Below are 13777 nucleotides of genomic sequence, written 5' to 3' on the forward strand. Positions count from 1 at the left end.
CATTATATGACGCAAAGAAATCATCAATAAATTAAAATGGAAACAAATTCTTCTTTTGACCAAGTGGAGCTTTTAGAGTCTCATTTTGTGGTTTTAGCCAAGTGGCTTTCAACACCCTGAACAGACCCGCAACTTCATTAAAAGCTCGCACCAAAATCATATTAGCATTCAGTTAGCTAACATCAGGAAGCTAGCTCACCGGAGCAACTTCCTGTTGTACATGTGACGGTAATCGAGTCGCTCAGTCGTCAGTGCTGTTTTAATTTCTCCAGATTCCCACAGTTTGAGGTGTTTGTGCAGTTATGTGATCTTGGTCTGCATCGTATTATCGTAGATTTATGGCCATCATATTTTTGCTATGATGGACTCACTTCAAAACGAATAAAAAAACCCTCCAAAATGCTGACAGCTGAATCGAACTTGGTAACACTTTATATTAAGTTTTCTACTTCTTGTAGCTTTTATTGCCTTTATTGTCAGTCAACATTGAAAAAACGGACCAAAATTAAAGGATTTCAAGAAATCTGCTGAATCTCTATTTCGGGCTATTTTTAAATCGTCATAGTGACATCCATCAGGGAAACCTTGTCAACCACACCAACTTTCTGTAAAAAGTGATATAAAAATAAACTACTGGCTTAATATAAAGTGTCACCGAATATTTGTATTGATTAAGAGGACGGCTAAAATGAAATTGAATGAACTCCACCAACACGTTTGAGAAGGTTTTGGATATCTTTGCTCTTGTGGTGTATTCAGATTTTACTGCCTTATATCTGCTTCTCTTTGCCACGTCAGGAGTGGTTATGTTGCCTAAACCAAACTTTCAGATTGTTTAAATAATAATCTGCAAGGTCCAGCTACTTGGCTAGTTAGCTGAATGTCATACCTGTTAGCATAGCAGGTTAAAGTTAAGTGCTAATGCTATTATGCTATTTTCCGTACCCCAGTGCTCCTCCCTGACAGACGAAAACCAATGACACTAGCCTGCTTCTGCTGATCCAAAGGAAAACTGTAGAATAAACTGAGAACAACACAAAAAACTAAAGCTGCATTTGAACGATGTACAAAATTTTTGAAATTGAATTAGTTTGGGAAGAACGGAATTGAATTGAGTGAACTAACGCATAATTCTCTAAAATCAGTTTGGCCTAATGATTTGGTAATGATGAATAAATGTTTGACAAAATTTTATGACATGTTGTAGAAGTAACACATCACGGTACAAATGGGCCTAATCTGTCTGAGAGGACTGAGCAAGCACCAGCCAACTAGCTAACTATGCTAGTTTCTTTCTGTACATGTTAATAGTAGAAAACAGCAACTAGCTGACTATGCTAGTTTATTTTTCTGTACATCTTTACAGCAGAAGACAGCTAACTGGCTAAAGTACTGTACCACATGCTGATCTTGTCAAGTGGTACAAAGTTAGTACTTCTGACCATTTTTCAAGCTTTTAGCAGAAAGTGAAAGTTAGCCTGCTAACATCCCAACATGTTCACACGCTAGAAGTTTTGACTCTGAAGGAATAAACTGCAAACCCTTCAGGAGTTTTCTTGTTTAGCGACGCTGGTCTCAGTGAATCTGCAATGTTTAACTGTTTGTTTAAACTGTGACGTCATTTTTCAAAAGACATTTTGCTGCTCGAGTGTTTAAAGTTCTGAGTGTTAAAATGAATTGGGGGGGGGGGTTAGCTTCATGTAACTTTACCACTGATCATTTAACATGCTTGTTGAGGTGATTCTGAAGTTTTGAAATTGAAAAATAAAACTGGCTAGCTGTATATAGCTTAGCATCCCAGCATGTTGTGACTTTGTGAAACAAAAGCTTGAGAACATATGAATGAATGTCCAGTTTCATATCTTTTTATTGCAGTTTTACAACAACAACAGCCTTTCACTGATGGTCTGATGGTCAAAGTGCATCTTAACTGAATCTCGTAGCATCTCAACCAGCTGCAGAATGAATTTATAAAATTCCGACTTGTTTTGACAGAAGTTTCTTTGATGTTTTCTTTGAACTCATTTTAAAGCCGTTCAGTCGTCACACCTGGAGAGTATTTTTAATCCAACGCCTTCAAAGAATTTGTCGTGTACACGAACATTAGTCCATTTGCAGTTAGCAGGCTAGTATGTTACAGTAGTAATTTAATAACTGTTAAAAAGCTTGTTAAGACAGAAATCAGGTTATGCTTAATGAGCTTCTGGTGTGTGAAGAAACTCTCCACCTGATTGGCTGAGCCAACCCATGATGTAGTTACAGCACTTCCATCAGAAAAATCAGTTTCATTCGTTAACGTTTATTAATTACATTTCACAGTTCAATAAATTATTGTTTCATCTTCTGTATTTACATATTTCTCAGTGTTTATCAAGTTTGATCTTCGTCACCAATGATCAGTTTTCACTGTGCAGACAGTTTCTGTTGGATGTTTCTGTATCGCAGCAGCTCCTCGTCTGAAACTGACGGCTTGAAGTTTTCTAATGCTGCAGAGAAATCCTCGATGGAGACGAGGACAGGAGAGTCCTCCGAGTCCAGACCTGAGACAGACAGAGAGAGCGAAGGCGAGACACGTTCAGGTTGAATCATGTCAGTGTTTCAGGTTCTTCTTTATGTCTTTTCATTAATTTGGGAGATTTGATTCTTAGAAATGCTAAAGAAAACTTTGGTGAGATGAAGTGAGACTGCCGTTATTCCACAGAATAAAGATCCAACATCAAGGTTTAGACCTGAATAACATCAAGCAGGTTTAGTTTCTGTGACTCGTCAATCATCTGATTTACTTTCAGAATCTACAGACTAACGAGAAACAACATCTGAAGAAGAACATCTGTCTTCTTCTCATGTCTCCTCACAGAGGATTAACGAAGTCAACACATTTCTTTCTCAAAAATCTAAGACTTTAATCTCAGAAAATTTCTTATTTTTCTTGTGAATTTTATAATCCAGAGAAAATCTGATTCTTCCTCAGTGTTTTTAATGCTTTATTTCCCTCCTGATGCCACACGGAGACGTTTCTGAACGACCTGCTGCTTGTTTTGACAGATTCAATCAATTTGATCCACAGACGACGACACCTCAACTGATCACACCTGTTCACAACTGATCTCACCTGATCTTACCTGATCACACCTGTCACGTCTGTTTGGTGTGAGCATTAACGAGAGTGTGAGTTAGTTTTCTCACCTTCATCGACAAGGCGGATCTTCCTCTTGATGGCGGCCGTCATGGCATCCGAGCAGAGAGCGTACAGGTCAGCGCCGGTCATGTGAGCAGGGCAGCGGTGGACCACGTCCTGCAGGTCCACGGAGGAGTCCAGCTGGAACCTGATGTCCACATTTATTCACAAACATGTTTTCATCATCGTTTGTTCACAAGAACCAAACAAAATGAGACGACAGAGAAAAATATTCTGAGCAAATAAGATGTTTGATCAAACTGAACTTCTTTAATGACGTTTTTCTGATGAGTAGAAATAAATGAAACAACGTCATGACTACTGAAACCAGCTCATTTCTTCAGTTTCTATTAAAAACATATTTCCTGGAGTTTCATGGTGTTAATTTTAAAAAATTCTGGCTCAACATTGAAGTGAAGGGCTGACTCTGACCCGGATTCAAATCGACAGTCTGACTCTGAACCAGGAGTTTCTGATCCTGGTCCAGAGTGGAGACAAAGTGTCCAGCCAGTGCACTGTTCTTACTTTCTGAGGACGGCCTGGAGGACCTGCAGCTGAGAGACTCGGTCCTCGTTAATTCCAACGTAGACGAGTTTATCAAACCTGAAGAGGACACAGAGACGCACGGAGTCCATGAGAGACTCAGAGGACTTGGCAACGACAAAACACAGACTGACCTGACGGCCGCGACACGAGCTGCTCGTGATTCATTAAAGGAAACAGTTTGAGTTCCGTGTGACATTCTTTATGGAAATAAACACACACACACACTGCTGTGTGTTCGTGACCTCTGACCTGCCCGGCCTCAGCAGCGATTGGTCCAGCAGGTCCGGACGGTTTGTGGCTCCGATCACGAAAACGCCAACAGATGAGTGCAGAGCGTCAAGCTCGGCCAGCAACTGAGACACGACTCTGTTCAGATGATTCAATCAAACTTTATTTTAATCCTGACATTTCACATAGACAGAAAAATCAGCCCTTCACTGACCTGGAGTCAGCGCAGATAAACTCACCTGTCCATCACCCCTCCAGAGTCTCCACTGCGCCCCCTGCTGGGAGCCAGAGAGTCCAACTCATCAAAGAAGACGACGCAGGGAGCAGCTGAGCGCGCTCGGCAGAACACTGAGCACACACACACACACACACACACACACACACACACACACACACACACACACACACACACACACACACACACACACACACACACACACACACACACATTAACACAAAAACACACACACACCTATCTGAGTAAAGTCAGCTGATCAGACAAACAGTTTTTCGTATACTCTGACTTGGTTTGACGTCATGGTGACTGTGGACACGAACCTTCTCTGACGTTCTCCTCACTCTGTCCCACGTACATGTTGATGAGTTCTGGACCTTTGACGCTGGAACACAAACAGCAGACTGTTTGTCAGTGGCCTTAAAGTCCCAGCAGGCCGTGTGGACCGTTGGCCGCTAACTGGAGACGAATGGACGGCGAGGACTTGAGCGAGCTCCATCTCTGATGTGAGCTCTTTTTCGGAAAACGTGTTTCTAAAAATCTGAAATCTTCAAATTGAAACAAACACTTTTTGAAAAAAGAGGACGTCCAGTGTCTCCTGCTGTCCTCGCTGAGTTTGTCCCCAGTGAAGGACCTGAGGTGTTCCTACCTGAGGAAGGTCATGGAGCACTCAGTAGCCACAGCCTTGGCAAGCAGAGTCTTCCCTGTCCCTGGTGGACCATACAGCAGGACACCGGTCCGGTTCAGACCCAGAGACAGGAGCTCTGGACGCTGCAGAGGAAGCTGGACCGTGTCCAGGATCTCTTTCTTCACCTGCTGCAGACCTCCGATGTCCTCCCAGCGCACGTCAGGGATCTGTCCACACACAGAGGACAACCAGCAGCCGGTTACACCACAGAGGACAGAGGACAAGGAGAGCAGCAGTGTCTCACAGCTTCACTCAGTCTTTACAGCTTTTTCAACACCCAGCAGAAAAAAAGGTCACATGATGAGTGTGTGGTCACCTATCCACCCGATCACCTGTTCGCCTGATCACCGCCTCACTTCCCTCACAGTAAATCAAAATTTTTTTAGAGGTTGCTGCTGAACAGGGTCGGATCACCTTGGGGGCTCCGATGGCTGTGGACTGGGCATCCTGCAGGGTCTCCAGAGCGGAGGTGAAGTCCTGGTCCAGGATAGTCACTCCACTGGAGCACAGGTCCTCCTCCTGCCGGCCACGGCTGCAGAAACAACAGACAGTCTGTTCCACACATCGTAACTATGTTCTTAAGTCACAGTCCGTAAATGTCTGATCTGGATCAATGATCGGGATCAATGAACCAGTTAGAAATGACATCTGCTCCTTTCCCCCCAATCAAACATCCACCATCTGTCTACTACGAGCCGTCAGGATGTCTCCGTCTTTACTCTCACCAGGTGTCAATCAGCCTCCTGCGGGCGGATCTGCCGGCCTCGACCAGCAAAGCCCTCAGATCCCCCAACACGAAACCCTGAGGAGGAGGAGGAAGAGGAGGAGGAAGAATCATCAGTGAACACTCACTGTCCAGATTTCACATTGAATGAAGTGGTGAAATGTGCTTTACATGATTGTGTATGTTTGACGAGTTTGACGGCAACTGATGCAAAGAAGCAATGTGGTCTGCCCTGGTCTGCCTGGTCTGTTCTAGTCTGACCTGGTCTGTGCTGGTCTGACCTGGTCTGCTCTGGTTAGATCTCTACTGTCCTGGCCTGCCCTGGTCTTTCCTGGTCTGACCTGGCCTGACCTGGTCTGACCTGGCCTGCCCTTGTCTTCCCTGGTCTGCCCTGGCCTGTGCTGGTCTGTGCTGGTCTGTGCTGGTCTGTCCTGGTCTGACCTGGTCTGCCTGGTTTGACCTGGTCTGACCTGGACTGACCTGGACTGACCTGGTCTGTGCTGGTCTGTGCTGGTCTGCCCTGGTCTGTGCTGGTCTGTGCTGGTCTGACCTGGTCTGACTCCTGATGGTCTACTCTTGGATGTCTGAATAGTGCCTTACTGCAGTGAGTTTGGAGAGTCTCTCCAGGTTGACATCTCTCCCCAGGTGAAGGCCTTGGCTCAGGCCGACCAGCATCGAGCGCCGCTGCTCCTCAGTGGGACTCTCTATCACCACCTGGTGGACAAACGTCGCCATGATGCCTGAAGACAGCTCACGAGGTCTGCAGACCGTCGCCACAACCACAACACTGAAACACAAAGACAGACCCGTGCGGACGTCAGTGACAGAGGCACCGTGTCACCTGTGTGAACCCACTCACCTGACAATATCAAAAATAAAGCTACAAACATGAGGCAGTTGACAGGCAGGTGACAGGCAGGTGACAGGCAAGTAAATGCAGAAGCTCGTTAACTGGTTCTTCACATCAGCCTGATCAGTGTTACTGTATGGGGGTTAAGGGCAGTCAGTTACCTGCTGGGGGCGCCGCTGAGCAGCTGGCAGAGCGCGGCCGGGATCCTGCCCTCGTCCTCGGCGCCACCTCGAGGTCTGAGGAGGAGCTGCAGGTTCCTGAGCAGCAGGATGCAGGGCCGCAGGGCATCGGCCCGCTGAAATGCCGAGGTCAGCTTCACCTCCGAGGCTGCAGGAGTGTCAGCGCACACACTCACACAGTCCACCTGCACACAGGTGACAACAACAGGAAGTGTTTACACACCCTCTTTATACTGTTGATATTTAGCAGCTGAAAACAGGAAATTGATTGACTTCCATTCTGTTTTTGTTATTATATTCTGTTATGTTTTAGGACATTTTACAGTGCATGAATCATCTGTTCGGCGCCCTCTGGTGGACAAACTCCTTTTTCTGCTACTGATCATCTCATCAGTGCAACTCTGGTACAGACTCAGATATGACTTTTCAGTCGAACATCTTTGGAGAAGAGGACAGGCAACATGTCCACACAAACATGTCTGTCAGTGTACTGGACATGGATTGTGTCCAGCCGCCGTACCTTCAGCAGGTGGAGGTTCAGCCTGCGACTTGCCGTGCTCACCGCTGTCACCTTTCCACTTCCTGCAGGACCATGAAGGAGGATGGTGCAACCAGACAGAGAGCTGCTACAACCAGAGAAAACACTGACATCACTGATCAAATGACCGCACATCCTCTCCCTCGAGGGGACTGCTTACACTCTTTACAGCAGAAGACATTTAGTTTTTACACTTCCTCCCAGCAGACAGGTGAGTTACCTGCGGTGCAGGTGTGGGAGGATGATGCTGCTGAGGAGGTTGACGGTCTTGTTGAGACCCAGAAAAGACGGACTGGTCCACAGAGACGCTCCATCCAGAGAGCAGCAGGGGACGGAGCTGTTGGTGGATGGTCCCTGAGGAGACAAAAACTGTCAGAGACACACAAACTGCACCTCCATCAAACACATGCAGCTCCACCCAGACCTGACGAAGATACTGGATCCATGACATCAGAACCAGTAAATGTGTCCACTACCAGCCTGCTAAAGAAACCTTCTAAACAAACCTGCTAAAGAAACTTGCTAAACAAACCTACTAAAGAAACCAGCTAAAGAAACCTGCTAAAAAAAAACTTACAAACAAACCTGCTAAACAAACCTACAAACAAACCTGCTAAACAAACCTACAAACAAACCTGCTAAAGAAACTTACAAACAAACCTGCTAAACAAACCTACTAAAGAAACCAGCTTAACAAACCTGCTAAATAGATCTTACTTGCTGCCTTTTAATCATCTGCCTGTTGAAATGTTCCACTCTGTCGATGCAGAAGCTAAACTATGAGCCTACAGACTGAGGCTCTCTGAGGTTCAGGTCTGAGGCAGCCTCCCTTCAGAACTGGACTCGACCTCAGAGTTTTGGGGCACAGGTTGCACCTGGCTTCAGGTTAGCTGTGTGTTAATTACAGCTTTCATCTTTTTTCAAACACACGAGCTGTGTGTTTGAGCCGAGCTTCACCATCGTGTTGCTTTTACTGTCTGCATGCAAACAACAATTTCAATGCATCAGGGGAGAAAATCAGGGTCAGCTGAGGTCAGGGATCAAGGTCACCATGTAGAGTGAGGTGTGCAGTCTGTTGGCCAGGTAAGCTCCTCCTCGTCCTCCTTCTTCTTCTGGTGTCTCAGCAGATGGACGCACCTCCTGCACTCTGAAGAACAGCACTGGACACCTGACAGGTCAAAGGTCACACTCTTCATCAGGGAGCAGGCTGGCAGTTACAGACAGAACTCAAATCACTGACAGGTTAATTATTACGGGTCTGATCGGCTCCTATCTTCAGATGAACTTCATCCGCTCACATTAACACGTTCACCGGCCTGAAGAAACACACCTGAGAACGTCTTAACAATGAGGTTTCCACAGTTTAATGCATGAAGCAGGAAACCTCATATCTCTAATAAACTCAGTGCAGGAATTTAACTTTTTCTTTTATTTCTGGTGAGAAAACTGAAACACAGAGTCACTGATCCTCTCAAAATAAAACACTCAAACTGGATGATTTCCTCTCCTGCCTGTCAAAATAAAAGTCCTTTATGAAATATGGATAACTGACAGCCAGCAGCAGGCTGACGGACGCACGTGGAGGTGTACTGTCCACCTGTTTGGACTCATGTTGTACCTGTGTATTCCCTCTGAGTTGTTCTGCAGCAGGTCTGGATGGTTCTCAGCTAGAACGGTAAGGATGTCTCCCTGTGAAACCAGTCTGCACACAGAGACACAAACTGGTCAGTCAGCTGCAGCACTCACACACATGTAATGTGTTTCAATCACAAAATGTCTGAAATCATTTCTGCTCTGAGAAAACTGAACATAAATATCTGAACAGTTCCTCCTGAAGGAGGCTCGTGTTGACCTCGGCTGACCTCGGCGTGCTGAAGTGTTCAGAAAGTAGGTCGTCGTAGCGGCCGAGGCTGTTGTACAGTGGAGACGCGACCGGCTGGATGTGAAGCTCGCCGGCAAATGGTGGCGAAGCTGAGCGACAGAAACTTTCAGAGCAATGGCCGCCGGGCGCCAGAGGAGATGGTGTCCACCTCTGAGACAAAACAACAAGAGAAGACGATGAAGTCCCTGAACACATCACGACTGTTATCATTCAATGAGTGATTGCTGCAGTCCTCTGTGTGTGTTTGTGTGTGTTGTGTATTGTGTGTGTGCTCTGTGTGTGTGGGTGTGTTGTGTTCTGTGTGTGTGTGTGTGTGTGTGTGTGTGTGTGTGTGTGCATGTGTATGAGTGTGTGTTCACCTTCATCCTCACTGTGCAGCTGTTCTCGGGGGTCTCGTCTCCTTCCGTCATGTTGAACCACAGGGTTGCTGATATGAATCCGGCCTCATGATGGTTCTGCAGGTCTGGACTCTGTGTTAAATCCACCACCTGCACAGAGACCAGCCGGTCTCTGCAGACGCCCCCCCTGATGTCGGTCTGACCCGCTGGAGGTCTGGAGGTTCCTGCCGGCCTCCACAGCTTCACCCACTCCTGGTTGAAGAGGCCGAGCCTGAGGAGCAGCTGTTTGCTCACGAACACGCAGCTGTCCACGTCCACAGCGGCTCCCTGCTGACCTCTGACCCCGAGCCATCGGCGAGTGTCCACCACCCGGATGTCCAGCCTGCACTCCAGCGCCTGCAGGACACCAGAGAACCCCGAGCCCAGCAGCTTCCTGCTGTCAAGGAGAGATCGCCCACCTCCAAGGCCGTCGGCGTAGTGAGCGAAGTCTGACACGCACAGCCTGAGCGGTCTGCAGGGTGGGACGAATCCCGGGGGGTCCGCAGAGTCCAAGCAGTCCGTCAGAACCAGAGACGTGTCGGCTGTGATCCGTCCTTGCATTACAGGACTGCAGTCCAGCACCAGCAGCTCCAACAGCTGCTGCTGCACCTGAAAACACATGAAATAGAGAGAAGACAGGAAACGTCCTGAAACAGGAAGTGAGCTCATTTTCTACTGTCTGAGAGTTAAAGAATATTAATATTTATTTTGAATAATTCTGTAAACAACAAAAACCTCTTCTGTTACTTCTTAACGCACTTTGATAAAGTTATTCAGAGTTTAACTGCATTTTTAAAATGATCATTTGTCTTCATTTGTTTATTTGCAGACTGAAGGATTCAGTAAATAATCTCAAATATTCACTGATTATTGATCATTAACACTAAGGCTGGAGGTAAACCCGTTCTGGTGGTGTCTCACCTGTGCCGGGTCCTCTCCCAGCAGCGGGTGTGGGGGCAGCAGCAGCGGCTCTCCCTGCCGGGCCAGTAGCCACTGTCCCGCGCGGCAGAGCTCCAGCAGCCCGCCGGTGAACTGCTCCGCTCCGGCCCAGCGGAGGCTCTGCCTGCTGCGGGCTCCCAGCACCACTCTGTCCAGGCTGACCGGCTCCAGAGGCCGGACCGTCCCCGTGCTGCCAAGCCGCTGGAGCCCGTGGTGCCGCATGAAGAGGCGGCTGGTGAACAGGCGGACCCGTGTCCCGGACTCGGCTCTGGTGGACTTTGCCCCTCCGCAGCCTGCGGTCTCCTCCTCGGTGGTCGTGTGAACGCGCAGTAAAATTCCGGGCCGCCCGGAGCCCCGAGGCCGCTGCGGGGTGAAGAGGACGGTCGGTGGGTCACTGTCATTCTGAAACACTGAGCCCAGGTGAGACTGTAACATCAACATGTCCAGAGGACTCAAATGTGAAGGAAAATTCTCCAAGCAACACAACTCCACCTGCGCCGTCATCTTGGTCCTACGTCATCGCCGCGGCTTCTTCGTGGTTTCCGTCGCGTCATCACCGCCACCTCGTGACCACCAGAGGAACTACAAGCAAAGTTTAATTCGACCTGCTCTGCACCACGAAATCAAACACAACAACAACAACAACAACAACAAACAAAACATTAATAAACAGCACTTTTTCTCTCTCTCTTTATGTCACATTTAACAGCACAGATGTCATTTTACAGATATCTGCCATAGTTAGAGAGGACTGATCATGTGGCTGTGAATCCATGAAACAGCTGCTGACATGCGATCATTACCTCATCAGACTTTACATCTTAAACTATAACAGCCATCTTCATGAAACACAATATTTTCAGAGATTATTTATGACAGATTTAGCTATTAATCCATTTCCATCTGCAGTCATTAATCCAATGAAAACGAGAGCCTTGTCATGACACCCTGAGCTCAGTGTTCGCTGGACTTTGACCTAAATGCATAAAAACAGGAATGAGGGTTGTATTTTCTGTGTTCTCTCTGATCCATAAGAGCAGTGTGTCAGTCCTGTTCAGTTATAATAAACTCATTAGTTCGACGTCAAAAGGCTGAGCCAGTGACTGTGAGCACAGCTGACGCCACCTGGCTTTGCTGGTTGAAGCTGTGGCTGTACAACTGTAACCATATCCACAGCCACAGCTTCATCTGTACTTGAGTCTATGATGCTATGGATGTAGCTATGATAGCTGTACTGTGAGTCCTCTTCACTGTTCCTGTTAACATTAGTCAAGAAGGCATCGTTAAGCCGTGCGGGATCTGAACTCACGGTGCTTCTATCAGATATGATGGACGTTTTACTGATACAGAGAAGTCATAATCACAGTTACTGTCTATTATACAAGCATATACTTGGTGATACTTAGTTATATTTTTAACAATTCTATGTTTATGTACTTTGTTATATTTATATTTAAGAACATTCTTGTGTTAACAACATTCTTCTTGTATATATTTTATGTTTTTGGGTATGTTTAACCTGCTGGTACAAAAGAATTTCCCAATTGGGATCAATAAAGTAAAGTCTAAGTCTAAGCCTAAGTCTAAGTCTAAGTCTAAGTCTAAGTCTAATCAGCCTCAGCAGCAGTCTGACAAAGAGCTCAATGAATCAGACTTGCTCCAGAGCACTACAACTGAGGTTTCATCCACTCTATTTCTTGTCATGGGCTCCATATAAACACTGAAGCTCAAAAACTTCCAAGGAGGTTAAATCCCTTTTACAGGCGCTGAATGTGACTCTTTGTTGTGTGTGGATTAAAAATGCAGCATCAGTCCAAACATGCACTTGTTTTTATACAGACCTGAGGCTGGTGGCAAGTCAAGATGGACCTGATCTGGACCCAAGGCATAGTGGAAAGTCTGGATCCGGATCAGGTCGGGTCCTTGGGTTTACTGGTAACCAGTGAGAAAGAATGACAAGACGCCCATCCACAAGACCAAGACTTTACTTCACAGCTCAGTGCCCTTCGACCCCGTACAAACACAACATGGGCTCCAACGACCAGTAGACCTTTGCACTGTCAGCAGAATCCAAGCAGGTATAACTTCCTCTCGTGGTTAACCCTGTTTTTCTCATGCGTAAAAAACAGGCATAGTGCCAACACATTGGAACAGAAGGTTAAAGACTTGAAATTTACACTTTGCTTGGCAAGATAAAAAATAAAGATGTCTTTATGGGAAATGATTCTATTATATACAATTCAGAGCATAAACAAAATAAAAACAACCAGAAAATAGAATGATTAAAGCATGCCCACTGTCACACCATGAGGAGGAGGCGAGCGGCTGAGCTATTCACTTTGTCTTTACATCCAACTATTCTCTTTATCCAAGACCATAATGAGTACAGGATATAGTTCGGAATCCTTTATCACATTAACATAGTTCAGGCATTCAAACCAGTCCAATTTGATCATTTGTGGGCCTGTTTATCCCAAAGGGAAGGGGAGAACTATCGCAAATAATTTAAAGTACAGATTTTTGTACATGTTGTTTTCCCTCTACAGATTCAATGTATTTGTGATATACTTCACCATGCAATGTGATCCAAGCAGGGTACTGTCAATAGAAGAGTAGTATAGCTGTGGACAAGCTGGGAGTATTGTGAAAGGTGAGAGTCTCTGAAACTGGACTTGTTGGAGGCCATGGTTCACAGTTCCAGAAACCAGTTCAATCAGGGATTGACCAGGGAGCAGCAGGCGTATCCATAGCACCATGGCAGCAACGCTCCTGTACGACAGTCAGTCAAGATTACTGGAAGCCCATGAAGATAGTTCAGTAAGCTGTCCTCGGAAAATATAAGAGGTTTGTATATATGAACTGAATTAAAGGAGGTCTTTGTAACATCACTGTCTAATATGGAATCAGGTGAGAACCTTTGAGGCGTAGCTTGTCCGAAGACTGATTATACACAAACATGTCTCAGTGATGAGTCTCTTTGTATTATCTAGCGGGAACCGACTTCTCCCTGGCATTTGGCTTCCCCTTAGCTGCACCGGCTGCTTTTGGCCTGGTCCTGGCATGTGTGGTGCTAGAGGAGGTCTGGGAGGTGGCTTCCTGTGAGGCGCTGCGCCGCATGGTTGTTGTAGTCCTGGGTGGTAGCATGGGGACAGTTGGGGCTCGAACCGAGAGGGGCTGTCTGGATGGACATACTCTCTGAGGGGAGGGGCTGTCAGTCCTGCAGTGGGTGGAGCTAAGGCTGCGTCGGCTTCCAACCAGGACTCGCAGGGGCATTCGAGGGCTGCCAGAGGGGGCAGGGGCAGCAGAGGGACGGGGACATGAGGAGGAGGACCTGGGTGAAACAGGTTTGGATTTCCGTTGAGTGCTTAGAGTGCTTAGGCCAATTTTCTGATTCCTGTGAACAGAAGGTAAAT

The 13777-nt window shown here is 46.6% G+C and overlaps 2 protein-coding genes across 4 annotated transcripts in view; both read right to left on the reverse strand.

The window, feature by feature from the left end:
* Nucleotides 1-1844: 1844 nt before the first annotated feature.
* On the reverse strand, nucleotides 1845-10888 carry pex6 (peroxisomal biogenesis factor 6). Of its 2 annotated transcripts, none has more exons than XM_070988113.1 (18): nucleotides 10347-10888; nucleotides 9408-10034; nucleotides 9029-9198; nucleotides 8785-8868; nucleotides 8217-8334; nucleotides 7387-7520; nucleotides 7149-7251; nucleotides 6611-6813; nucleotides 6200-6386; nucleotides 5601-5677; nucleotides 5290-5407; nucleotides 4837-5042; nucleotides 4511-4572; nucleotides 4192-4300; nucleotides 3974-4090; nucleotides 3704-3781; nucleotides 3187-3326; nucleotides 1845-2540 (listed from the first exon to the last, which is right to left on the reverse strand). In XM_070988113.1, exons 1-18 carry the CDS (start codon nucleotides 10866-10868, stop codon nucleotides 2404-2406), a joined length of 3192 nt encoding a protein of 1063 aa, XP_070844214.1. In that variant the 5' UTR covers nucleotides 10869-10888; the 3' UTR covers nucleotides 1845-2403. The 2 variants fall into 2 exon arrangements, with proteins under 2 accessions (XP_070844214.1, XP_070844223.1); XM_070988122.1 differs by having other exon boundaries at nucleotides 7149-7254; nucleotides 10347-10883.
* Nucleotides 10889-12333: 1445 nt separating this feature from the next.
* ttbk1a (tau tubulin kinase 1a) overlaps nucleotides 12334-13777 on the reverse strand; it is a 42349-nt gene continuing 40905 nt past the window's right edge. For both annotated transcript variants that reach the window (XM_070972585.1, XM_070972593.1), the window contains exon 16: nucleotides 12334-13758. In XM_070972585.1, coding sequence (XP_070828686.1) covers nucleotides 13347-13758 — 412 coding nt within the window. In that variant the 3' untranslated portion in view covers nucleotides 12334-13346. The remainder of the gene's footprint in view (nucleotides 13759-13777) is intronic.

This window comes from Chaetodon trifascialis, chromosome 2, assembly GCF_039877785.1.
Source record: "Chaetodon trifascialis isolate fChaTrf1 chromosome 2, fChaTrf1.hap1, whole genome shotgun sequence".
In the NCBI taxonomy this organism is placed as follows: domain Eukaryota; kingdom Metazoa; phylum Chordata; class Actinopteri; order Chaetodontiformes; family Chaetodontidae; genus Chaetodon; species Chaetodon trifascialis.

Bases quoted from the DNA above. Each gene is read 5' to 3' on its own strand.
- pex6 (XM_070988122.1), bottom strand. From the start codon at position 10,868: ATGACGGCGCAGGTGGAGTTGTGTTGCTTGGAGAATTTTCCTTCACAT. The intron at 6,814-7,148 runs GTACGGCGGCTG...ACCTGTGTGCAG, and splicing joins TGAACCTCCACCTGCTGAAG to GTGGACTGTGTGAGTGTGTG. The intron at 5,678-6,199 runs GTAAGGCACTAT...CCTCCTCCTCAG, and splicing joins GACTCTCCAAACTCACTGCA to GGTTTCGTGTTGGGGGATCT.